This window comes from Pomacea canaliculata, linkage group LG2 (assembly GCF_003073045.1).
Source record: "Pomacea canaliculata isolate SZHN2017 linkage group LG2, ASM307304v1, whole genome shotgun sequence".
NCBI lineage: Eukaryota > Metazoa > Mollusca > Gastropoda > Architaenioglossa > Ampullariidae > Pomacea > Pomacea canaliculata.
In genome coordinates this window covers 15776620-15804448 of record NC_037591.1, presented here as the reverse complement: position 1 = coordinate 15804448, position 27829 = coordinate 15776620, and the positions used below count along the sequence as shown (strand labels likewise).

The window sequence follows — 27829 nt, the reverse complement described above, 5'->3', positions numbered from 1 at the left end:
ATGTCATTGTCCGCTCCACTGTCTTGGTTGGCGATGCTCCCCAGATATGCGAAACAGTCTGTTCTCTCCTAGAAGTTGGACTGAGGGTTCCTGCTTGTTGTTCATCCTCATCACTTCAGTCTTCTTTCTATTTAGCTTCAAACTGGTCTTCTCTGCTTCCTCTATTAGCTTACTCAGTTTGGTTTGTGCATGCTGCTGCTGATGAGATAGGAGACTTGTGTCAACTGCAAAGTCTAGGTCCTCTGTTTGTTAAGGTCTATTGGATACCAGTGTTGTTGTCTTGCGCATAATCTGTCTATGACCATCAGGAAGACTGTTGGTGATAATATGCTTCCCTGTCTTATGCCAGTCTTCATTACAAAAGGTTTAGTGAGTTTCCCGTTGAGGATAACTTGGCAGGACGAATCTTTGTACAACCCCTTGATAATGTTTATGAGCTTAGGTGGAATGCCAGTGGACCACAGGCCTCCAGATGATGTCACTGTCTACACTGGCAAATGCCTTCTCATAAGTCCAAAAAAAAAATTAAATAAAGGAAGGATTGCCACTCAGTAGACTGCTTAATGATGATACAGAGGGTGGCAATATGGTCAGTGCATGATCTATCCTTGCGTGCTTAATTTTTGTGGCATATAACTATTTTCTGCACATTCACTTTCTCATGTACAAATTTGGATATCTGTACTTCGGCAAGACATATTACTGCTGAAGAACCCTTTTAATAATTATTGATAAATAATTTTCTCACACTCCTTATATTTTCAGTCATCTGTGAATATTTATCCCTTGAAAGTGACATTAATGTTCAGATTGACTAGTGTGCTCAAATCATTTGATTGGTTTTCTAAATATCTTTGTATCTCATTCCTCACCTGACAGGAACTTAAGAGGAATGATTAAGGTGAAGTAAATGGCAAGCAGGAGAAAAAAATTAGTTCAAGACCTTTTATCAGACAGTATGAATAATACAATTCTTCATATCTCACAATGCATTTGTCAGGGGATCAAAAACTGAACTTCTATGATATAAAGGTTTACTCATCAAGCTTAAGATCTTATGACTATTAACAGAAAATATAACATCCTCCTATAGCACAAGAGCTCAAAATTTAGTGAACAGAAGTCTCCCATGAAGAATGAAAGCACCTCCCAACAATGACAGTAAACTAGAGTCTAAGAATGAAGTAATGAAGCTGTATGCTGTTGACAGCAGCAACAATGCCCATCAGCCTTCTACAACCAGTGCGTCTGCATGATAGTTCTCTCAGAAGCAGTGACTACAAAGACCACTGCGAACTTCACATTAGTCTGTGGATTTTAGTGCTCCTGGACTGCCAACACATTTTTTTAACAACTTGGTTGCACTTCCACATGATGAGGACAATATGTTGCAAAGTTGGTGGATGCCGTTGATGAAAGCGATGATGCAGGGGTGGGTTTCTGATGCTTCATTTTAACAATGACCACTTGATCTGTTCTTTGGCTGACTGAAGAACCTGACAAAAACAAAAAAGACTTGATTTATAAGATCAATGACATACAGGAGGGGTGACAACATACTTTAACACAACACTTATTTTCTTACTTTATAAACAAAAGTGGGCAAAAGGTATGTATGCTTATTTTGTCATGGGGTCAGAAGCTGAACTTCTAAGATGTTTAGCAAGTGATCTCCCCTCAGTTACAGACTACATGGACTACATAGATTTCACCGATATGATTCACGTGAAAGGTATTAGTGCTCAAACATTGATTCTAATTGTATACCGTTCTATGCAACTGTAAACTAGCAAGCTGTTTTCTTTTTAATTTCTGACAAGGAAAAAACACTGAACAATGCCTGAAACCTTGAAGCACATTATCCTCTCTCTCCTATCACATTCTCTTTCCCTTGTTGAATTCAATGTTACATGATGTTTACGATGCAGATTATAAAAACTGTTGTGTTTGGCATGTTACTCTAAGGCTTAATGCTTGCGGCCCCTAAAAACTTAAAAATTCTTTTAACTTCTGAAGACATGGATAGTTAACATCAGTCTCAATCTTCATCCTTATGCAAAGTCCAAATCATTTTTGCGCAACTCCCACATAATCATGTCCATGGCAAAACCAAGAATTCTCAGTGTTGGCAGTAAACAATCATAGCAAAAGCAAATTTCATAAATTCCTATAATAGAAGTAATGTTGGTTAATCAGGCAGTTTTCCAAACCCAACACCAAACCCCACAAATTTCATGAGCTAAAACCACCACTTAAGACATAGACCACAAGGAACATCTCAGTTACTAACATTTTCATTATTTTGTAGGGTGCACTTACTATTCATTTATTCTTTGTCTCCTAATTTGAGAATAGATTTTAAAATAAAAATATATTATTAAAATATTAAAATTATTTCACTTTGTTTTAAAGGACTATTTTGAAATACTTTTCATGTAAACTTTAGAAACAAAAGTGGTTAAGCACCAAGAGCTTTTTTCTGACCACACAAACATCTAACAGGAAACCAGAAGGATTGACAACAAAACTGTGCTTTAAAAATACCCCCGCAACCAGCAACATACCTGCTTACAAGCAATTAGGTTCTTTTAATGTGTGTGCAAAACCTTTTAGCAAAAAGGATTGAGAGCATGCAATGGGGATAAAAGAAAGGGTAAAAATCTTTTTTTCAAGGAAACAAGACCAGCTTTTGATTTCAATTAACAATATTATTTACTAACATAGATATTGTCTACAGTTGACCTAGTAATTGGGAAAAAGCAAGGAACAACACATGGAAAGAATACAAACATTCTTCATACAAAAAGGTATGAAGAATGAAATATACTAAAATGCAAGTCTTGTGAGAAAGCCAGTGTATATACCACCCTCAGATGGATGTGTGGAAAATAATGAAGAACATAAACTTTCTTTTATGAAAGTGTACAAATGTCTGCAGTATAACTTAAATTATTTATGTATATGGGTTTTTTAAAAATGATTATTACATATTTAAAGTAATTGCATTCTATCAGCAATTAGCTGTCAGGAGAAGGGGAAAGTCAATTTTTGTTGCTAAGACCCATACCTCTCATTTCTCAAAAAACCCATTCCATATGCCTGTTCCTTGCTGTTAATTATCCCCCTTTCTTTTTCTTGAAGGTAACAAGATTTAAGAACATAATCAAGGAATAACAGAAACCACTGATAATATAGCTAGCCTTACTGTCTGGCAGCTTACCAGCACATGCAAGATACCAGCATAAAGACGAAGAGTCTTCAATTCTTAAGTGATAAGATTTCCATAATCCCAAACAGATGATTTTTATTTTAGGAAATGGTATATCTCCTATGGATGAACAGACAACTTACCTCTAGCTTCTTAGTTAACTGGTTTACAGAAAAATGGGAAAAGCATTTAAAATTAAAGAAATTGAATCTCTTCAGTGCTGTATTGTTTGGGAACACTTTCTTGCATCTAAACTTTTGGGACAAAATTTTTGAAATAATTTTATTTCTTAACATTGGGGAATGTGACTAACTATAGCATGAACTAGGCATATGGCTAACATTGTCCAAAATAAATGCACCCATCTCTCCAAGTTCTCAGATTAGAAGTGAACTGGTCCACCAAAAATTTTTACCAGCTGTTCATTGTGGTCAGAGAAACATGGTGAGTGATATTCAACAGCTATTTGATGAACAAAATATAACTATTTCATGACTGTAAACACAATGGTTCTTGGCAGTCTGCACTTTGTGTCTGCCTCTAGTGCAAACAAATTCTGAGATATTCTGGTCATTTAGTAAAACAACCCCTCACTAGACCACTTCACCAAGTGCACTGTGTGCCAAACACAATCATCAATACTAAGTGATTTGAAAATAAACAGGACCAGTAAACTACAGATGTTTCCAACTCCAAAAGACCTGTATATTTATATCATGTCTTGTCAAGACTACCTGTGCAACAGTCTGCTCCCCAAGTGGAATATCTTCATTTCTGATTGCAACTTTCTGAACAACAGCATTGGGGTCAGCTTCTAGCAATATCCTGAAAAATAAAATTACATTTTGTGTCATCATCACGCTCCGAATAAGCATTTTTTATTTTTAATAAAGCAATTTCTATAAAATAATATACTCTCTGAAATTCCAACAAAATTGAAAAAAAAGTACACATAAGAGCCTGTTTTAGTTGGTAAATATCTCGTGTGAAGTTTTAAAACCTATCCAGATGTTTGTGCCACTTGACACTGCCAACAGAAGATAAGTAAATTGGAGTTGGGAACCTCATGTTTCATGGTGGACCAAAAAAAAAAAAAAAGTTATTTCATGACAAAACAGGTGCCATATAAAGAGAAACAACAGAATGCCCAAGACAAGATATGAAACAAGGACAGTTGATCATTACTGTGTTGGTGACAATTGCTTAACTATAATGCCCATGATCGCTTGACATTAAATGTGCCAACATCTTAAAATTATAAAAATCTTGCCTTTAGTTAAGTGCCTCATAAGCACGAATTAAGAAAATAGAGAAGTTACAAGCTAAGGCCACTCTTAGGAACTATGAGGTTGACTTTCTAATTCTTTTGAAATAATTGTACTGCACCGAGACTTGCACCATATGCTAAAACTATATTAATTCAATAGCAATGACTTCACACTATAATGGTGACAGGACACTCTTTGGTGACACATTTGTGATGATTCTGAATGACTTTTTAATACTTTTACAACTGATCACACAAAGAAACAAATTTGAATTAATTTTAAATAGCCTGATCGTCTACAAAAAATAATTAAAAAAAGCTTTCTTACCCGCCATCACATATTTCATCAGCTGCTAAAAAGATGGCATCCATATTGTCAAGCAGTGCCCGCTTCTCAACATTTTTCCTTAGAATTTGGCTGATTGAGTCATAGAAAGCATTCAAGACACTGGCTAGAATAAGCTGCAGACAAAAGAAATTTTTTTTTTAAAAACCTTTATATTTAAGAAAAATATAATCTACAGATTATGTAAGAAAGGGTAAAGACCAGTGCATTATACATTTATTTTTTTTGTTAATAGAAGGGAAATAGCCCTGGCTATAAAAAAAGCACAGAAAATTTCACCATGATAATGATTCTTTTGATTAACTTATCTGTCTGTGTAAGCCCATAATGTGTTCCACTGTACTGTTGCAGGTAATGAGTTTTACTGTGCCTACCACAACAGGTTAAAAGTACATGCACATATAACATTACCAGCATTTAAATTATTACACATATAAAATTGCACCGTTTAAAACCATAATAAAAATGGTGTGACAAAGAAAATACCAACTGCTGGATTTAGCATTATTACTTAGGAAAAAAGTCTCAACTTACTTCATTTTCCTGAGAAGAACCAACCACATAGAAAAACAAGTCGACATTGCTACGATATACACATGTCATTCCTTCAAACATGACAATCTCCGCTGAAACAGACATCATACAAATGTCCCCATCATTTTTTAGTACAAATCCTAAAAGCAAAAATAACACTTCATAATACTTGAATGAATTCAAAATGTTTACTACTGTCTTAAAAGCTAGCATGACAGCTCAATACACAAATCCTTAAGGCAACAGCATGACAAGCATAACAAACAGCTATGAATACACAAATATGAATATGAAAGTTAGCGTTGACAGGTTGTTTTTTTTTGTAATTATCTATTTTTTTTTTATCACCATCACTCTTTTCATTTCCCTCCTTTCCCCCACCCCTTCTTCGTGATTTGTTTTGCCCTATGCAGTAAACGGTCCATACCATTAGCTCTGTGAGTTTTGTTGAACAAGTTCTTTTCAAAAGCTTTCTGTTCTTTTGCTGTTGGAAATGTCTCATCATAATACTGTAACAGAGATATGCTCAACAATTCACAAAGAAAAATGATTCATCAAGCAATATCACACACACTCACAGAAGTGTCATATCAGAGCAGACATTTGCTGACATTACTCAAGTCCAAGATCATTAAATAAAGGAGGGCAGCCTTAAAAGAGCTTTAATTTGCTTATTCCCACAGTTGTTAATAAAGCAAAGGTACAACAGGTCAGCTTTTGAGGTGGTGAGACATAGCACTGATCGCAAAGTGGTCACCACTTAGGTAAAAATAAAGGTAAAGGTCCTCTCATGACATTTTTTTTTTCACTTCATTAGGGAGTGAGGTGTTAGAGACCTTATACTTTTCTCAGGGCCAGCTTTACATAGGGCAGTGCCCATCTCTCCTTTACTGCCTTACCTTACCCAACCTTCTTTGGAGTCATGTACACATTCCTGCTAGCTGGGTCAACTATGGGAAGTGAGATGCTACACGAACTGGTGCTCCTCTCAGTTCAGATATCAGCGCTCTAACCACTCGGCCATCTGCCACCCACCCACCAATCACCACTACGGTCAGATGCTAAATGTTGGGGAGGGAGTATGTAACAGAAATGACATTTACATAACAAAATATGTTGCAGGTCTTATATAAGATAGTGACCACAGAAAATGTTTTAGTAATCTAAGTGAAAAGGTTCTATAGGATGAGGTTCTACTTACCTTGGCAAATAACCTGTTGCCATCGTTATCTAGAATTGCCAAAGCCTTTATAGAATACAATGAAGGCTCCTAGAAATCAAAAATATAACAGAAACATTATAAGAAACTTCTATTTAATGGGAAGTGCAAATGCAAATAAATGACAAAGGTGATACAAGTGTGAATTTAACATTATCTATCATGTAATAGCTAAGCATTATCATACAAACATGTTATAACCATTTGAACCTGGCAGACCTGTTTTCCTGCCTGAAAGGGATGTACATCTTCTTTCCTATACTCCCCCAGTGGAGCATAGGGCCGCAACCACACCCCGCCATCGGACCCGGTCCTGGGCATCCCTTTCTAAAGGGATGTACATGTAAGTGTAAAATGTTTATTGTGGTAGACATGCAAAAAATAGTCACTAACTCTGTTTGGGGATGTTTCCTTGTGTGAGGATCAAAGGTTTTATGCTTTTTAAAATGTTTTGTCAAATGGTCAAAGACTGATAGCCCCAGTTTATGTTGAAAGGCTGGAGAATTCAAAGTTGAAAGGCTAATAAATTCCAAGCCGTATGTTAATTTTTTAGTTTAACGTTATTAATTATACGACTTTGCTTCGCACAGACTGCTATGGCAAACAGTTGCATCACTTGCTCTCCCAAAGAACACCGAAGTCTCCAATAGTATCAATGTGTTTACGACTTGTTAACCTAATCTGAATAACAATATACATTAGTGCATTAGATTTTTTAATACAAGAAAGCAACATTTAAAAGCTCCTATACATAAAGATGTGTGCGCTTAGCAGGCTTTTAATTTCACTCATACCCGAAATCGTAAGATAGCTACTGCTACAGTATAAGTATACAGAAAATATCCCTCTGCAGACGCTATTTTCGATGACACAAACAGAGTACGATTTTCCATAAGATCATATCGGATTCGACAGTTAAATACTTGCAACATGATAACACCCGCAATACCTTCATTACTTAAAAGAAAAGCAACATCGTAGTCGTAAGCTTGATTCTTGCACTTACCAGTATTCCGCCGTCCATGTTAGCTTTCTTGACGTGGTAGTCAATCGCAGTAAATAGTGAAATTAAGACCAACATTTTGAAAAGAGAAACACTGAGAACATAGAAGTTACTGTTAAAATAAAAAAAGCTTTTATATGCTTTAATAATAAATATATAATTAGGAAACGATGTGTTTGAGTGCGGAACTAACCACGCCATACAAAAGAGCTAAAATGGCGCTTCAAAGGAAAAAAGACGGGGGCCCGAACGCAAAATTTTACGAGACTGTAGAAACAATCGCACAGTTTGATTCAGTTCGAACATGGCTGTATAAAAACTGCAAAAAGGTCTGCTTGGAAATTTTTTCATTATTTCCTCTTACTGTAATGATCGTCGTAGTGTATTATACTGTAGCAGTGTGTTCTGTATACCATTACCATTGTTGATTGTTATGTTATGGAAGTACATCCTGAGTTTATTGTGTCATATCCTTCTGCTGATGCAAATGGTTGTTAATGACCAACAGCAAAAGTAGTAGAGTGCGAGGAATACCATTAAGACATTCATAAAAAGATTGCTTTCATTTTAGGAATTTTCTTAGGTGTGCCATCGTTAGTAAGAATTAGTCAAGGCTTTTATCAACAGTTAGGAAAAAGTTGAAATACTTACGATCTTTCTTAAGATATCACAAATTCTTGATTGACAAGGTCAGAGGTACATCACTAATCATTGATATGGGTTTCCAGTTTACTCAGGCTGATCCACCCACCAACAAAGGACTGGCCAATCTCACTGTGCAGTTGCTGCAGTTTCAAGAGGAAACCTTTGGCAAGCAAAATACAAACCCAGCCCTCACAAAGCTTCCAGTAAGCACTGTTTTTATATATTCATCACTCATCAGTATCAGAATGGGGATATTTATCTGCATTATGATAACATTTGAAAAGGTTTTGTTAACTATAGTAACCAGTTGGCTTGTTTCTCTGCATTTTCTGTTTAACCCATCAGATGTTCTTAATAGAAATAAATTTATTTAAAATGCATTGAACTTTCTGTGACATTTTATAAACTGAAGATGACATTTTTGAAAGCAGTTCAGTCTTCCAAGCCATATTGTTATAACTTTATTTCTTTCATCTTTCAGAATCGCCTGTTTCTTGACTTTAAACCTGGAGGTGCTTTATGCCAAATATTTGCTGCTGTTTACAAGTTTAAAAGTGAACAGGGATGGTAAGGTGTTAGGAATTAGTGATGCATGTATTTGCAGCAGTTAATTGTTCATCCCATTTCTAAAGTAACATCAAAAACTATTGCCCTGTTTCCAACGTCCCCTTTTGTCCAAAATACTTAAAAAGTTGTGCTGGTCCAGCTCCTGAACCATTTCTCCAGCAATAATCTGCCTGAACTATTTCAGTCAGCATATTTTGAGAACTATTTGACAGATGGCATTGCTGTGAGTAGTGAATGACTTACTATCTGCTTTCAACAAAGATAATTTTCTTATTATTAATGCTGGAGCCATTCTCTGTGTTTGATGCACTTTAACTATGACGTCTTTCTCCAGTGCTTCCATGTTACATTTGGTTTCTCTGGCTTTATTTTGAACTGGTTCTCGTCGTGTCTGACTCATTGCACTTAGTCTATGATAGTTGTAGGTACAACATCTTCACCTGCTCCTTTGAAGTACAGTGTATCTCAAATCTCTGTTCTATTCACTGTGTATATCCAACCACTTCGTTCCACTCTGCCACTTGGGCCTTCAAGTCAAACTGCTCAAAATTGACCGCTATGACCTTTCGGGGCCTCTAGCACAAAACTGTTCCTTGCGAACTTAAGACTCATTTCGTCATGGAGGGTCACATATTTTGAGGACACATCTTGGCCATGAGTTATAAATATTTGTGGAAAGCACAGAGGGATTCAAGGAAACAAGCAGCTTTTAAATGTACTTTTGCATCCTATTTAATCTACTGAATTCAAGATTTGTACATATAGATTTTCCACATAATCCACATTGTACCTTTTAAAAGCAAACGTGTGTGGATGTAGAGATACATTTCTTTGTAATTTTTTGTTGTCAGTTTGCTACTATCTAAGGTAACTTATACTTTGTCTTATGACTCTGTGCTTCAGGAGACGTTTCGATTTCCAGCTGCCTTCCCGAATGGATCGCAATGTTGAGATGTTTATGCAGATTGAAAAGTCACTTGTGAATCAGAAATTACTGCAGTTGCCATCCATTTTCATCCGACCAGATGTGGACAAAATCTTGCAGCCAAAGCTGAAAGATATCATCAAGAGACATCAGGGAACCATTGCAGATAGTGAGGAAAATGCTACACACATTGTGTACACGCTGCCTTCTCATCCACCACCAGATGGTCAGTGGTCTGGGCTTATAGAACTTGCTGCTTACAGCCTTGATATGTGACTGAATAATAAGCTTTGCAAGAAACACCCCCTACAGAGATTGTATTTTATTTTATTCGATGAACTTAAAACTTCTCAGCAGTTTTTCAGCACATTAGTAGTAGAGGTAAATGAGCAGACTAGAATCTTCTGTCTGTTTTAGGTGTTTGCTTTTATAAAGCATCGGTACTTTGTTTTACTTGTTTGCTGTATAGAGGAGTACTTCAGGCCTGTAATGAGAAGAGATCGTGACTGTATGGTGCACTGGTGGTATTACCCAGAAAGGTAGACATTTTCTGCACAATCATCGAACATTGCCTTGATAATTTTTGATAGCTATAAATAAGAAAGAAATTTTGGCGCTTTCAGAAATGTAATTTGTTGCTGCTTGCCTATTTTCAGTGTTGATAGCTGATCGTGCAATTTTCAGTTTTTAGCTTTATTTCATTTGAAAGTTGAGTTTTGAGTTTAATTGTGGTCTTTTATTGTTTTTTTTTGACTTGAATGTTGCATAGATGTTTAGATCTTTTTTTCCCATAAAGCTCATGACATCTGATGAGTGTTTTACTACCTTTACAGCTACGATACCTGGGTGACTGATGTAGTCCTTGATTATAATATTGAACCACCAGTCCCAAAGCAGCGAGATGGTCCTTGGGAGGTGTGTGCTCACTGCTTCTGTTCCAGATTGGCAAATATTTTTACCTTTTACAATAAATGCTGTTGTATTTTACGATGGGGAATGTAAGTATATATCATCAAGTGTTCATATTAGTGAGTTCTGATCATGGGAATTGTTGTCTATTTTACTTATTTGTCAGTTTGCAGGGCATACAGTCAAACACCTGATCATTTTCCTTATTGTTTGCAAATATACTGGTATTCTGTGTAAAATGCATGAGAAAATTTAAACAGAAAATACTTGTTATACACATCAGGTGTCAGCTCGATGGTTGTTGGATTTGGAAGAATTCAATGAGTGGATGACGGAGGAAGATTATCTGGTTGATGATGAGTTTGAGGTAAGTGATGAGAGATTCATGGCTTTATAATCGGCATTGGACCATTTTATACATGTGTCACTGTTAAAGCAAACAGATTTCAGAAATCTGCTTCTTGTTAGCAGTAATGTCCTCTAATGTTAGATTCAAAATTGTAGTAAGGCATGTTGTCATCAGTTTCAGATGATTAAATATCATGCTGTAGATACATTGAAATATTTTGGTTTTTGTTAGAATCAAACACAAATGATGTTTTCTACTTCACAGCCGGAAACTAAAAGGGGCAAAAAGTCTGGCTTGTTGCGACTAACTATGGAAGATGTAAGTTTTACAAAAATGCGTGTTGGTAATTCACATTTTTAATATTTTCTGGACCCGGGAAATGCATTTTGAATGTTACTAGTCTAGATTACATGCATATTCATTCTTTCCATTCTGATTAAAATAAAAAATTTTAAGATCTATAAAATTTCATAGGATACAGTATAAATAGTGCAATATCTATGGACATGGACTTATAAATTAAATTCTTGTGGCTTGTTAGATTCATGAAAATCAGGACTCTGACAGACAGGGAAAGCGGCAGAAGAAAACTGCCAAGCGTAAACGCTCACCATCTCCACAACAAGAAAAGCTCAAGAGGAAAAGGTGGGAGTGTGGTTATCATGGTGTAACTGGCATAATGATTTGATCTTCTTTACTTTCCATAATTTTCATAATCAGGAATAGATGAATTTTAGGTATTAAAATTATTATTTAGCATCTAGAATTATTGTAATGGATGTGTCATGCTGCTAGTATGCTTTGTTCTTGTTAAAGATTAATTTGTGTCCTTATTAATAAAAAGTACTTTTAAGAATTACACAGAAGGTGTATATTTATACATACACTTTTAGACATTTAAAAATGTGCACAAATTATGTATGTGTACATTTAGAACTGTAAAATAATATGTTAATCCCATGGATCATACTGTATTTTGTAGCCCTTTGCGTTCTGCTGCAACTTTGTTGTTTTGCATGCTGCAGCTCTCGTACTTCAGCGATCAGTGGCCCCAGGAAGAAGGGGCGCTGGGAAGAAGAAGAGGAAGACCTCACCAAAGACATGGAGGATCCACCCTCTGAACCAAGCATTCAGGAGGTGCAGTTAGCTAAGCAAGGTGAATTGTTTACATGTCAAAGCATTTCTTAAAAATTCTCAAACACGATTTTAGCCCATAATCAGAATATATGTAGCAAACTTTTGTGTTTTTGGCATCGTTTGTGCCAGAGACAGAAATGATAAATATTTAACTCTTAATTCAGAAGTGTTGAAATAGGCAGTCTCAAGTTGTCCACTGGAGCACATGCAAGCACTGAGAATTAGTATGCCATAAAATTAATATACAATATAAAACTTGTTATGTATTTTCTGCACGAAGGTTTTACCAGTAGTAGGTCATGAATTTGCTTCTTCAGCTTTTTGTTCCACGCTAATTTTTTTTTCATGGTGCACACTTTTTTTTTTAAGCAGATGATCCAACTAGTGAGAGCTTAGGGGCCGCAGCCACTCTTTATCCAAATAAACTACTGCTCCTGGTCAGTAAGGTTAGCAGTCCTAACTGCCAGGATCATTATCCTGGGACTGTACCCAGGTGCATCTGCCCTTGACCACCAAATAAGGCTCTGTTAAAAGATCTGAGCAGTCTTTTCATTCAGCTTAAGGGCATACTCTGCATATCATTCATTTTAGCCTGCCTGCACTTTTCAGCTGTTCGCCTGGGCTGTGATATTTTTTATCGACTAGATAACCATGAAGGAATTTTGTTCAAATTGCCAAGCCAGAGCCTTCGCTCTGTATTCTCTGCTGCTTTTGTTCATCACAGTATGGCTGTGACATTTTCTGGCCAAAAAAACTGTTACATGAGCCCTCAGCCAATAGTGGTCTGTTCCCTGCTTTCTTTCTGACGCAGTGACCTAGTAAATCTGAGAGACTGTTAGGGATTTGAGGATTTACTCATGCAAATCTTGTCCTTATTTAGGTTAATGGTCCCAGCTGTTTGTTTCTCTTCGGTCAGACCTTAGGCACATCTCTTCACAGACCTCATCCTTGTGGATTAAGTATGTGATTAAAAATGCTTATGATGCTTATGTCATCTTAGGCATCTCATCATTTTAAAGCACAAGTGCATGAAATGTGGGCAGTGGCTGAACAGACTTCTAAGCACTTTTTCCAGAGACTTGCTTAGCAGTCGAGGGTACACTGGGGCCCCTAGCTAACACCACTGTTAATAATTCATTTATATAAAGAAAAGTTGTAGTCCCTAAGCTGCTAATAGTTGGGTGGTCTGGTAAGCATTGAAGAAAGAGACAATTTTATGTAATATGTAGAGGAAGAATGTGTACATGTGTGTGTGTGCTTGTGTGAAAATGTCTTAGGCTTCACTTCTTGTAGACAAATCTGACTTTCTAGTTTTCCCAATAGTACCTGGATCACGAAGTCAGAGAGACACAGAAAATCAGCCAATCAAAGGAGGCACTGTCATGGACCTTGATGAAGAAATGGCTGACAAGGTGCACAATGACCTACTTTGCTTTTTTATGTTGAGATCATTAATTCCAATGGGTAATGTAAGTGGATGGGAGGAAATGGGCCAGTGTCCCTGTGGAATTATCTACTGTGATGTGATACTGCTAATGATGTTGGAAAGTACATGATCTTTCACTTGTGGTAATTTCAGATTTCATTCAGTTAGTGCCAGTATATCCATGTTTTTTAAGTACTTACCAACAATGTGTTACAAAATGATGGTAGTCTATCAGCTTTGGCAAAGTAGGTTTTGGTGTGATGAAGAATTGTGTCATTGTTTTTATTTGGACTTCTTACCTTAACAAATTATAAATTACGTGGAGGTGATTGGGATAATGACACTGATGTTAACAATGACAGCATTGATGAACAATATGTTGTCTTGTTGCAGGCAGAGGTCCCAATGCCAGAAACTGCGACAGATGATGTGGACAAAAAACGTGATGACATGGATGCAGATGACACATTGACTGAACAGACACATCACATTATCATACCCAGTTACTCAGCCTGGTTTGACTACAATGGTATCCATGCAATTGAGCGCAGGGCTTTGCCAGAATTTTTCAATTCTAAAAACAAGTCAAAAACTCCTGAAATGTGAGATTTTGGTGACTTACTTGGTGTTGTATCCTGTAACAACTAGGAACACTCTGGTGTGCTGTTTCTGTGCATATAGCACCTGCTTTGCCTTAGTTGCTGTCTCTGCATAATACACTTATTCTCCCTCCCCTACTAATTTAGGGCAGCCCGTGGCGCAACGGTTAGCGCCTGTCACCTGTACAGTGAAGGTTGGCTGTCCTGGGTTTAACTTTCATCTCGGGCACGCTGTTCTTTCTCTGCACGTGGCATCTGTTTACAGGGCTGGCTGCCTTGCCATGATATAGCTTTAGTTGCTGGCATGGCGTAAAACAGCAATTCCGCCCCCCTCCCCCACTAATTTGGTGTGCTGTTGGGTTGTTGGAAAAGTCATGATGCATTTCTGCAGCATTTGATGCTAATTTATTTTGGAAAGTACTAGAGTCATTTGCATCATAGGGAAGAATGCACATCAAGCTTGTGAAAAGCTGTGTAATGTTTACGATGACGATGCTCTACAACGATGGCAGGGTGAATGATGGTTCACAAAATTCCGTGCTGATGATTTTTATCTCAATGACACAGGGAGGCCCACAGAGTTGATGACATCATGATATTGATCGAGTCAAACCCATGTTACACGACACAAGAAATTGCTGAAACATTGAGCAGCCATCATTCAAATGTTCACATAACCATTTGAAGAAGCTCTCATGGACACAGTGAAGTGAATAAACATCTGTGATGTTCTCATTGAACTTTCCTTTTTAAAGCAACGGATAACTGGTGATGAGAAGTCAGTTGTTTACAAACATGCAATGTGCAAATGGTCTTGGTCCTGATGTGATGATTCACCTCAAATGATATGGAAAGCAGATATTGATAAGAGGAAGTTTATACTCTCAGTGTGGTGGGATTTTAAAGGTGTGTCCTTTTTAAGCTCCTTTCAATTGATTGTTTCAATCAATTTGAATGTGTACTGTTGGACTAAAGACAATTTGAAGAAATCCATCATCCAGAAACGTCCAGAGCTTGTTAATCATAAAGGAGTTGTGTTCCATCACGACAATGCGGGACCACACAAAAAAAAATTATTGGAGCTTGGATGAGATATGTTGCCATATTCACCATGATTGCCTGATCTTGTGCCGTCAGACTTCCACTTGTTTCACTCTTTTAAAAGTACCTTGCATTCAGTTCAGATAAGGCTGTAAATGAGCATCTTGTGTTTTTCATCAATAAAGACATGTCCTTCTATGAACAAGCAATTATGAAGCTCACTGAAATATGGCTAAAGGCTATTGAACAAAACAGGCAATATATTGTTGATTGATCTTTGTTCTTTATATAAATAAGCAACCTTTTGAAAAATAGGTCTTAACTTTTCCGATAACCCAATAGTACAGTATAGCTATCCGTGTGCTTCTGCAGGTGTATGTGTGCCTGCAGTGGGATGATGCATATTGATAAATGCCTTTATGCATCTCTCTGTGTACGTGTGAGACAATGAAACATCGTTAAGAAAAAAATGTCAGTTGCAGCATGGGTTTGTTTTTGAGTTGTACAAGAGTTTTGTTGTTAAATGGATCCAATCATAATTACCTTTTTTTCACAGCTACATGGCATATCGAAACTTCATGGTGGACACCTATCGTCTGAACCCGACTGAATACCTAACAAGTACAGCCTGCAGGCGCAACTTAGCAGGAGATGTTTGTGCCATTATGAGGTATTTAGTTCTGCTTACTCTGCTTGTCACTTAAAAAAGTGTAACATATAACACCTGGTATTTATTAATCATTTTTCTTTTGTGATCATGCTTGTGCATTTTCTGAAATATAGTTTACCATCCTTATGAAAAAAAAAAACAGGAGCCAGTTTATTTATGCAGCTTAGATGTTACTCTGAAGATTTTTCAATTTAAGGAAAAATTTAATATTTTTAGGAAATGTGTTTTGAAAAAAATGTTCAAAGCCCCTCACCCCAAAAAGGAAAAAGATGTCAAGGTAATTGTCAAACAACAGACAAAATGTAGTTTGGTGCAGGTTGTGAGTTGTGTTTTTGAGAGTCTACTTTTCATGGAAGTTTTTTTTCACCTTTAAATGCATCTGATTATACAGCTTCATTCTGTGATAGGGCTCATGCTTTTCTGGAGCAATGGGGACTAATAAATTATCAGGTAGATGCAGATACAAGGCCAACGCCAATGGGTCCCCCACCAACGTCACATTTTCATATCCTGGCTGACACACCATCTGGCATTGCCCCAATCAACCCTCCTCGAATTAATCAGGTGTGTTACTTTTGTACAACAGACTTTTTAGGGGAAAGTTTACCTTGTTTTGATCCATTTTATTGGCATTCCTTCCATTCATATGTGTCCATGAATGCTTTGTATTCATATTAGAGGATGTGAACTAATTGGAACAGTTAAAAGTTTTGATTTGTCAGAAACCACATTCCAGTAGTGTGGAGCAAAACTAGTTTTCATTCAATTTTCCTGCTGCTAGACAGTGCAGAATTTTAGTGACTAGTCATACAAACTTATCACTTACAATTGTCATAGTAGTTTTATTACCTGTTTCAAGAGAGACATATTTTTGTCCATCCTAGAAAGTTGACCAGAGCTAAACTTCTCTTCTTTTCAGCCATCAGCAGCACAGCAGGTGGTGGATCTTAGTGATAAAAAGGATAAAGAGGCAGATGGATCGTCCAGGCCTTGGTTCATTTGGGCTTCGAATGGATGCGTATGCCAAAAAGATGCTCAAGGTTTGTGCTATCTGTGTCTTGCAGCTGTGAGTAGTTTTTTAAAGCATTTCTAGTGAGATATTTAATTTACTTTCTTTGCATGTTTGCTGCGTCCAGAGATTGTGGGAAAGGGCTGATTGTTATGTTTTTGTGCACCTCATCCAGGACAAGGGTGCTGCGGCCAAGTCACGAGAATGGACAGATCAAGAGACTTTACTCTTGCTGGAGGCGCTGGAAATGTACAAAGATGATTGGAACAAGGTCTGTGAGCATGTTGGAAGCCGCACACAGGATGAGTGCATTCTGCACTTCTTGCGATTGCCAATTGAAGATGGATTCCTTGAGGATGATTTTGGTGGTCACTGTGGAGGATTAGGTAAAAATTTCTGATACTGTTACTGAATGATGTATCTTCCATTTTGCACTCAAGAGTTTACAGTTATAACCATCAGATGTGTGTTCTACTGTTTATTAATCTAAATTATGTCATATGTTTCGGAGTTTAAATATATTTATTCTGTTTACCTATTGTCAGGAATCTGATGTTGAATTGTTCTTCCTTCCAGTTAAGGCAACTGTTTGAAGTGTTAAGCTTTTAGCTTCAGTTTGCTGGGAAATGGTGGATACAACAATCTCTCTCTTTCAGGACCTCTGGCATATCAACCAATTCCATTCTCACAAAGCGGGAACCCCATCATGTCTACTGTTGCCTTCCTGGCGTCTGTTGTCGACCCCAGAGTTGCAAGTGCAGCAGCCAAGGCAGCCCTTGATGAGTTTTCACGGATGAAAGATGAGGTTCCTCCAACATTAGTGGATGCTCACACAAAGATGGTTGCTGAGGCTGTGAAAGAGGGCAAACAGATAACGCCTGAATTTGGTCTCAGTGATACAGGCATTGCTGGCACGGGAAATGACCCTCCAGGTAGGAGTATGTTTTCTTACACATGTGTATATATATATATGCATATGTTTGTTGCAGCATATTACTCCATGCTCCTCAAAGTTATTTGCATTAGCCATTCCCTGAAAGTCTGTTACATTTTTTTAATGCAGATGATGGTAAATTAGAAGAGACGAAGGAAGATAAGAAAGATGAAACCACAGAAAAGAAAGATGAAAAGGTATGATCATTATATATTATGCAGGCTATTTAATTTACTTGTTAATTGTGATTAAAAAAAATTTTTGGTTTCTATTTGTTGTGAAGAGGTACTAGCATCTTTTGTGAAGGTATCCTGTATAAGTGGTTGAATATGAATGGAACATGTAACTGACATAAGAATTAGGTCCTTTCTGCATGAAAAGTGAGCCATACAGCAATTTCTTTATTGTCTCTTAAGCAGTCTGTATATTACTGAAATCAGTGACTTTATACTTAAAAGCAATCATTCTTAAAGGCTTTTGATGTTTATTTTTTATTTTAGTCCAAGGAGGAGACGATGGAGTTGGATGCAACAGAGATCAAGACTGAGGATGATCAGAAGGAAGATAAAAAAGAGGAGATGGAGAAAGATAAAGAGGGGAAGGACATGAAAGAAGAGACTGAGAAAGAAGAGAAGAAAGAGGAGAAGAAGACTGAAGAAGAAAGGAAAGTATGTGTTCCATTCTGTTTTGTCATACATAAGCGGTGATACGTAAGACAGTTTTCTAATCCATTATAACAATGGCATTTGACACAACTGTCAAAATCAGGCATCAGTCTGTGGATTAATTTTAAGACATGGCTTCACTTTTGTATAATACTGGTAGCAGTATTCTTCTCAGTTAAAAAGCATATTAACCTTAAAGATTTGTTGCACAAGTAGAATTGTGTCAGCTGATATAAGAAAACCCCTTGATTTCTTGTAGGCCATATCAATGGGTCTGGTATAAGAGAACTTGATTGCTCTCTGCCCTCTGAACTCTTTCCATGAAGACTACAGGTGCCTCAGCGGTAAACTTACCTCATGTTGAAATGTGGTTTTTGCAGAAGGAAAAAGATGCAGAAGGTGTCACAGAAGAAAAGAAAGACAGTGAAAATGGAACGCCTGCTGCTTTGACAAAGACCGATGAGGACAAAGATAGACCAAGAGAAGAGAAGAGTCCTGAGAAGAAAGCGGAGGAGGAGAAACTACAGGAAGATGCAGCTGCTAGCATTTCAACAGCTGCAGCAGCAGCATTAGCTGCAGCTGCTGTAAAGGCGAAGGTAAGGGAGAGTATCAGCAGATTTTTCTTCAAGTTTGGTAGGGTTATCTCACCACAGGTGGTGACTAAAATACTTTTATTGATCCCATTTCATAGGATTCACATTTTAATCAGCCAGGAGGTAACAGATTGTGGGTTGCTCAGAACAAATGAACATGCTGACTCTTGAAAAAGAAAATGTCAGAAACGTGGCCAACATTTGAGTGTTGTCCAGGTCTATCATGTACTGACAATGTAATGATAAGTAACAGAGAAGAGTTTTATGTGATCATTGTCAGAGGAAGTCGAAAGAAATATAGGTATTATGTGGTTGTTGCGTGCATTCAAATGTGAAGATCTGTCAATATGAACAATCGTCCTTTTGATCTTCAATGTGGATGCACTTTTGCAGCACTTAGCTGCAGTGGAAGAGCGAAAGATAAAGAGTCTTGTGGCACTGCTTGTAGAGACACAAATGAAAAAGCTTGAAATAAAACTGCGGCACTTTGAGGAACTGGAAACAATTATGGATCGTGAGCGGGAGGCTGTGAGTATCTTTCAATTGTAATTTATCATTAGATTCATTTTCAGACATTTAGAGATGTTCCCACCACCCCCACCCCACCACCCTCTATTCAGGTATAGGTGTACTAAGCTTCAGATTCCCAAAAGATAAGAAAATCAGGAAACTTTTCTTGACTGGTGAAATAGAGCTTGGATTATACTGTGCGAGGATGATTTTTTTTTTCACTTTTACCCAAGATAGACCAGCAAAGTCAGATTTTTATTTTTTTGTTCTGCAACTGAAATAGACATTAAAAATTGATTGTAATAAATTGTATTAAATTTCTTCAATTAATTCTTCAGCCACAGCCATTTAATGATGGAACACTTCTTTGTCAGTCTTCTAGGTTTTGCTTGATACAGAGCTTTTGAAGAACCAGCCTTGCATTATGCTGTGTGGTGTTCTTTGAAATATATAGTCTGAATAATGCAACTAGGTTTTGCCACATTTTTGGTTAAATAACATAATTCACAAATTTTTTTGCTGAGGACTATTTGTCGTGAGCATGATCGCATTCTCTGGAGTTGTACTTTATGGTGGCACCATGACATCATTTTAAGTTTCAACATATTATCATTGTATTTTAAGTTTACATGAAGTGATATAGCATGATCTGACATTTACTTGACATTTTTTTCATCATATTTGTGATTTGCAGCTGGAGTATCAAAGGCAGCAGTTGCTTCAGGAGAGACAGCAGTTCCACCTGGAGCAGATCCGTGCTGCAGAGTATCGAGCACGTCAGATTGCAATGACACAGTTGGCAGCTGAGCAGAGACAGCAAGCTGCATCTACAGCCTCTCCTGACCAGGGTAGGTCTTCACCTCTAGTGCAGTTCATCCCTGTGCCAGCTGCCACCAACATGTCTCCTCTGAGGCAGTACTTTCTTGTTAGTACATGCACACTTGCGCTTAAGCAAGTTATGTTGACAGCAGCAAACATAAGTTTTACAAAAGTGAACTTGTGCAAACTAAAACTCTAAGCATATGCATTAGAAACAATTGCATTACTGTCTCAGAAGTGGTGGAGTCAGTGTGTTCGTTCCATGTCAACCATTTTGTGACCATTTTCTAAAGATTTTCAGGTCAAATGTTAATATGGTAAGTGTCATAAGCCTACATACATTAAGTCACAGTTTGATGAATCAGAATTAACTTTTGACAGTTCTTCAGTCAGAAGCATAAATGTGTAAAAAAAACCAAATCTGTGCATATCTTGTTCCTAATCACCCCCAGTGGAGCAAAGGGCTCCAAATCTGTGCATGCAAGTTGGCTTAAAAATGTATTTAAATAAATGTTGACCAAGGCTTCATTTGTTAAGTATGTTTCTAAGTAGCAAGCTTAATTTCACATGTGCTTTCGATAAACATAACACTGAAAATAAAAGATATTTTACAAACTGAATGCAGTAGTAAGTCTTAGCCTCTTTACTGTTAATTGAGCCTTTGTTGGGTCTCCTTCACTAGTTCATATCGAGCTATTCATGATGGTGGTGATTTGATGTTAACAGGTGGCCAGCCAACATCTATTGTAGCAGCGGGATCGGCAGCTTCTCAGAACCCAGCCTTGGCAGCAGCTGTCGGACAAGGGGGCTACCCAATGCATGGCTCCCCCATGCCTCCTCAGGGACCTCAGGTTCAGGCCTCCACCATGTCGCAAGGCTCCCCAGCCCCTCCTACTCCAGCAGCAACCTCCAGCACAGTCCAAACAACACAGTCTTTGCACCAGGCACCTTTGTCGATTGGATCCACAGGTGGGCTAGCTTTATGTTCAGGTGCCAAAGATTGTTCTTCCTCTCCACCCAACCAGGTGTCAGGTGAAGGAATGGAAACAGGTGAGGGAAAGCCCCCTGCCTCACCCTTGCCTTCATCCACTGCCTGTGCCCCAACCTCAGGTCTCCCCCAGTCAGACCAGTGCTGCTCAGAAGAGCAGCAGCAGCAGCTCACTCCGCAGGCTGACTCTCAGAGCAACAACATATCTCAGCCATCCAGTCTGGAACAGGAAACCCAGGCTTCCTCCATACAGCTGCCAGCTACTCAGACACAAACCATACCACCACTGGTGCCTCTTCCAGATCAGGGCGAAGGTCAGGCTGCCAGTAGCACGCGCAGTCTCAGAGGATTGCTGCAGCGTAGTTTTGCTATCTGCTTATTTTTGCCCCTTACCTGCTTGTTTATGCATCCTGGGAATCCTACAGCATGGCCATCTGTGCTTTTATATTTGCTTGTTGGCTTTTGTGGCAGGAAGTTTCAAATGGCTAAATGAATAAAAACTAGTGCACTAATAATCTGCCATTGTGTGTCTAACCTTTTCAAGAGTAATTTATAAAGAAAAGTAATATTCATGACACATAATTATTGAAAAAAAGACTGCCTGATTTGCTGCTTATCTAAGCATTACAGGATATTTTACCCTTTGAAAAGTAGGCATTTAACAAAAAGTTGCAGGATCTCATTTTGTTATCAAAGATGAAGTTGCTTGAAAGATTGAGCAGTGCAATCGCTGTAGACCAGATTTTCAGCTTCTTGAAATCTGGACTTATAACCAAATTGAAAGCCTTGAAATCTGTCCAGCTTAAAGCAAGCTCCTCTTTTTGTTCACTCCCCACTGTCCTTGTGTTGGTGCTTGAGCTGATGCGTTTATCTCATTGGTGAGCTGCGGGTACACCCATCAAGCTATCAAGTTGCTAAGCTGCATAACAAGGGTGGCTATTTTGGGGTTGTCCCATAGGGTCATCATTGATTTTTATTCCTGTCATTGTGTTAAATCCTAGGACTAGCTGTGGCATTTGATTCTCTTCAACCAAAATCAGCTTGTTTGCAACTCTTCTTCGGATTCTTGCTGTTATGTACTCGTTAGCTGAAAACCCATTTGACCCCCAAGAAATCTTTTGATCCTATTTGAGATTTGATTTGTGTCTTTATTTTCTCTCATTTTTGAAAACATTGTGGTGAAGTTTTCTCTGTGTGTGATGTGGTCTGTTTCTTTATTACTGCTGTTATCAGTTTTCCTTTATCTTATGTGTGTGTGAGGGTAAAATGGGGGCCCCATTTATTTTAGCAGACAAATTTTTATGTGAGGTCATAAAATAGAATTGGGAACAATTGTACAGTGGTCAGTCGGAATGGTTCTGAAAGGCAGTTGTTAGAGATATTGGGTTAGGTCAGTTCACATTTATTTTGCAGAGATGCTGTTACCAGTAGTGTGCTGTATGCTCTCTTGAATTGTGACCAGGCCAGACGATGGTTACTGGTGTATGGAAATAACTCGCTGTAACAAGTTTCCAGTTTGACGTTACTCAGCATAACTTTTTTTTTCGCTTAAATGAAAATGTAGTACCTTGTCCAAGTGAGACGAGTACATAGATCTACAACTTAACATAATGCAATTTATCAATATTTTTAATCTGTAGGAAGGGTGAAATATAGCTGGTCTCAAGTGATTCATTACCACAGCCACTGTGATAGAGTACAGACTAAACTTAGGGTTTGGTTACCGATGTCATTGAGTATAAATCTTAACAATTAAGGCTTTTGGCATTCTGACTCTTCTGCCATATTTTTTTTCAGGTGCTATTATTTATAAATTCGTACTTCATTTTCTAGCTTCTTGTGCTGCTTGGTTGTTTTATTTGCCGTCAACTTTTGCAGTTTATTTTGTAACATAAAAAAGTGCGGATCAGAGAGACAAGTCTAAATTAACCCTGTTAACTTCTGGCTTTCTTTACATTCATTTATTTATTCCTTGGTTTTTGTATTTTGCATATGAATAATATGGTTGGAAAAATGCATGATTTGGTTTAGATAATTATTAAACCTTGTTGTGTATCCCATGTTCAAGGCATGGCAAGCTTGGACACCAGTATAATCTGAGAATGTGCGTGCTACATACAGTTTAGCCTTTGGGTTATGAGGTTTGCCATTAACTTTGCATGGACCATTACTTGTATTGGCACATACCTACCTATATCTGTAGTTCCAGGACAGCAAGCGCTGTTGCAAAAAAAAAAAATGTATTCATTCACCATATCCCTTAGCGGTTTGCAGTCTTATACATTAACTTTGTCATGCACTCCTTGGTGAGGGGATCTGTTTCTAGATCCTCAATCATTAACTCTGCATCATTAACTTGTAGCATTGGGTATCCACCTGTATGCATTGTGTGACATAGATGATAACTGAAACTCAGAATTCGGTGGTAGGGCAGATCTTTGCATACTTATTGAATTTTTTCTTTATGAAAAGAGATCACAGCTAAAGATTAATGAAGTCTTTGATAAGGTTTTATTGACTGGCATTTAAAAAAAAAATTTTGTGACATCTTACTAGTGGGTGAAAAGTAAGATGTTCGTAAATATACAGCTAACATGATTTGTCTTTTTTTTTTAAAAGAGTTGAGTAGCAGTGGGTAAGTGTTGGTGATGAAACTTAAGTAAGCTAGAAGGCTATGTGATCACTCCTATTAACAAAGGAAATGCAAACAGTATAGTGCTCAAACAGGCACATGAAATGAAGCTTAGTTTTTATTTTTAATTCAGAATTCATCTTATGCTGGTATTGTTCACAGCACAATACTCAATGTTCAATTGTTGAAGAACAGTCTTACTGGTTGGCTGCAGACTTAAAACATTAACAAAGTACAATACATATTTTCAAAATCAACTGATAGCATTTAGGAACCTTCTCTGAAACAGCCTTTTCTGCCCAGTCTGGCCATGAAGAACATCACTGGATGTAAAGCCTATTGAGAGAAGCTTCTTGTCTGGGAATTTTTTTATTTTGTGACAAATAAAAGGTAGTTTACTGCTGCTGTTTTATGTTGCCAACTAAATACAACTGCCATTGTTTACAAGCAGTTGCAAACTTGTTGGGAAGTATGTAGCCATATATAAAATCATTGACACAAGACTGCATCCATGATGAAAAATAGGGGCAGAAGAAGACTATCTTAGCTGGAGGGATTTTTTTGGTGGATAATAAATACAAAACATTATAATTAATCTTTTTCAGGAAATCGTTTCCTTGATGAGAGTTGCAGGTAGAGAATGTGTTAGAATTTTACATAGAAAGTGTCAAAGGATAGCTTTGTATTTACCAGTATGTTCTGAATGTACAGAAGCCTGATCCACTTGTTTTCTATTGTAATAGAACGAAAGTATTCCCTGCAGTGATTATGATTTTAGTACTTTAAGTATTAGAAGAACTCAATCATTTTTCACTTTCCATAAATACTTTCAAATTTTCACTAATTGTTATCATTATGATGTCTGAGTAGTCAGCCTTTGCTTCTTGCAATTATTAGAGAAGTAGTCATTGGGCACATTTCTGCATAAACTTCTAGGTTCCCCCCACCCACACCTTTTAATTTTTTTTTTAGGTTATTTCAAACTCACCTGTTCTCGATTATGCAAGGCTTTGCTAGACAAGCAAGATTGTTTTGGTGTTCCCCAACCTTTGACACATGGCTTGCTATCTCAGAAAACTAACCCCAACACTGAATCCTCATTACTCAAGATTATGTTTCTCTCTCAATCTCAACACTCGTCATTATGGATCAGATACTTAAATTGGTATGCAGCAGAGTATTCATTGGAATAAGTAATTACATCTTTCAAATTTTAAAAAACCCAACAACTTGTGTTTGGGTTTTTAGTCTGGGGTGTGAGTGGTTTGAGCAGTAGTTAAACATGACAGCTTTGGATTTGTTCAGCTTGCAGGATGTAGCTTGGCAGGCTAGCCCTTACAAGCTTTAATATCTTCAACTGCTTCTCATTGCTATTCACAGTTTTGACCCTTTTTATGAGAGAAGATTATTTTTCTACAAGATCTTTGTCTTTTTAGAATGATAACCAAAAAATCACTGGTCCTTCCCCCCTCCCCCACTGGAAGTATCAGCTTTCTTTACTCTCTCACTGTACGAGAGCATGTGCATATCTATATATGTATACTTAATAATTTCTCATTTTTTGTTAATATATGCGTAAAATGTATGCATGCAAATAGGTGTGTAAGCACACATTCTTAAAGATGATTGAGGAAGATGTTTTAAATTTTTTTCCTTTTTTGTTTCTGTAACTGTTTTTGTTCTCTTTTTTTTACAGGTCCTGGAGGGACAAGTGAAGGTTCAGAAAACAGCTGCACAGTTCCAGGTTCCTCTTAACTTATGTCACATGCTTCCTCATTTGTATTCATTTCATTTGGACTGGCACATCCAACACATTTTAAATACAGATACAAAGACTATGTTGGTGCTCTTGCTTGTGTTACCAGAGCAGTTGCAAAGTAGTGAAGATGTGTACAAAGGAGGTAGAAGGCTGAGTGTATGTTATAGAATGCCACGTTGCTTTACCTGAATCATTTTTCAGATGCCATAACAGCTGTTTTTGTCTAAAATCTTACAACTACTCTAAAGGGACAGCTGAAGCTAAAGCTGCCTTTATCCTTTCAACTCAGCTGTGGTAAAATTGCTAAGATTTAGTTAATCTTGAGTGTTGACACAGGCAGACAGTCTCTTAATAGTCACTGGCCTATGGGAGGCCAAGAACAATGAAAAAGGCAGAGCTCAGAACATTTCTATTTCTGTGGTTAAAAATAAAATGTTTATTGAATCTCAGCATGTTCTACATGCATGCTTTCTTACATTTCTTGCACACAGAACCTGGCTATTTTAGATTTAAATCTTGTTGCCTGGTATAAAGAGAACAATTCAATCGGAGAGATGTAACTTTTTTTTGGAGGGAGGTTGTGATGATGGTAACCAAATGACTGTTTGATGGAAAATTTCAGCCTGGTTTCCATTTGTGGTGAATTTTCCTGTTTGATGGACTTTGAAATGAAAACACTTGTAGAAAAGACTATTTTCTTGCTTTACTGTAGAAAATTGTGTAACAATTCATGATTGAATAAAGTTGGTAAGTGGTAAGATTTTATAACAGTGTTTCCTATCCTTAAAATTCAATGATTTTTATATTCACATTTAAAATTCTTTGAAGGTTTTCAGACCACATAAAATTATTGGGGGTTTTATCGACCAGCAGCAGAAACAGGTGCACCTCAATATGCATGCATTTATATTGTGATGTTGATCCTTGATGTGCAAAAAACTGCTTTAATAGGTGTCATGATTTTATACATGACCTCACAAGATTTGATAACTAGCAATGACAAAATATTAGGTGAAGAAACTTGTTAGAAGATATTTTGTTTAAGAAAAGAGGCTTTGATACCTTACTCTGTAATTTCTTTATGGAAATAAAATAATTTTTTGGTTTTTGGTTAGTCTGCATTTGCACCCCACAAATGCTTGCTATTAAGCATGGAAATTGCGGAAGTGTAGTAGTTTTGGTCATGATTTTTCTTATCATGTATGATAAAGTAAACACTGTTGTCAGCAATCTGATCTGTAATTTTTATCACTGTAAGAAGTTAGCAACATGTACATAGATAAAAGTACATTGTGTCTGTGCTAGGTGTGACGATATTTGCATGTTATCCCACTTCATATTTTTCGCTTCATTAGAGATAGACCATTTTTTAAGAAAATCTTTTTGAAAGAGTGCTGCATAATGTGTTCACACTAATGGATGTAGATGAATGCTAAATAGATATCTGAATACCTGGTCTGGCATCTAAGTCATGAAAACCCTTGTAATCTTCCTGTCTGTGGTAAACATTTTCAACAATTCGTCAGTAGCAGATTGCTCCATCAAAGGCAGCCCTGTTAAAATGAATGAGATTTTTCATTTGAAACAGTTGTTTTACTCCATTCTACTTTGACAACATTAACAGTGTGTATACTCCATTCTCCCATTAAGTCAGCCTCAATTGAATAATTATGAAAGTCAGTTTCGTCTTTAGAAATGTTATCATATAATATTTTGATTGCATCCTTCCACACATTACCATCTCTTTCAAATGTTTATGATCAGAAATGTTTCACTTCATTTTCTTTTTATTTGTTCAAATAGCTTATGTAGTTAGTAAAGTATCTGGATCCATTCATTGAATCACCATTGTATCGTGGAAGTGTCTGAATATAATAAATTGTATTTGATATAATCTGGACCTTTCATTGTTAACAATGTAATTGCATGTGTGGTATCTGGTAAAGTGTGTGGTACTCGTTTTAAGGTAAGTCACCTACAGGCTGTCCACTTACAGTGCATTGAGCATTTCATCAAGCAGATAAAAAAAAGGGAGGGGGCCGTTTTTAGTGAAGGAAGGGATGGGGGAAGATAAA

General features: G+C 37.2%; 2 protein-coding genes across 4 annotated transcripts; one reads left to right on the top strand and one right to left on the bottom strand.

The window, feature by feature from the left end:
• Window positions 1–699: 699 nt before the first annotated feature.
• LOC112556497 (coatomer subunit zeta-1-like) lies at window positions 700–7627 on the bottom strand. Of its 3 annotated transcripts, XM_025225556.1 has the most exons (9): window positions 7581–7617; window positions 6794–6901; window positions 6557–6625; window positions 5783–5864; window positions 5356–5447; window positions 4804–4937; window positions 3943–4033; window positions 3352–3369; window positions 700–1496 (listed from the first exon to the last, which is right to left on the bottom strand). In XM_025225556.1, the coding sequence occupies exons 1-9, from the start codon at window positions 7596–7598 to the stop codon at window positions 1449–1451; spliced, it is 660 nt and encodes a 219-aa protein (XP_025081341.1). In that variant the 5' UTR covers window positions 7599–7617; the 3' UTR covers window positions 700–1448. The 3 variants fall into 3 exon arrangements, with proteins under 3 accessions (XP_025081341.1, XP_025081343.1, XP_025081342.1); XM_025225558.1 differs by lacking the exon at window positions 6794–6901 and having other exon boundaries at window positions 7581–7627; XM_025225557.1 differs by lacking the exon at window positions 3352–3369.
• A 123-nt stretch (window positions 7628–7750) lies between these two features.
• Window positions 7751–27648, top strand: LOC112556496 (SWI/SNF complex subunit SMARCC2-like). The gene is given in 25 exon segments (XM_025225555.1): window positions 7751–7906; window positions 8306–8425; window positions 8704–8789; window positions 9693–9940; window positions 10184–10253; window positions 10548–10629; window positions 10907–10990; window positions 11237–11290; window positions 11514–11617; window positions 11998–12128; window positions 13421–13521; window positions 13929–14137; window positions 15732–15845; window positions 16253–16409; window positions 16765–16826; window positions 16828–16885; window positions 17030–17240; window positions 17511–17786; window positions 17918–17985; window positions 18289–18456; window positions 18834–19049; window positions 19440–19574; window positions 20251–20404; window positions 21102–21677; window positions 25692–27648. Coding segments are annotated over 25 exon segments (3657 nt in total). The 5' UTR covers window positions 7751–7792; the 3' UTR covers window positions 25751–27648.
• Window positions 27649–27829: the final 181 nt, after the last annotated feature.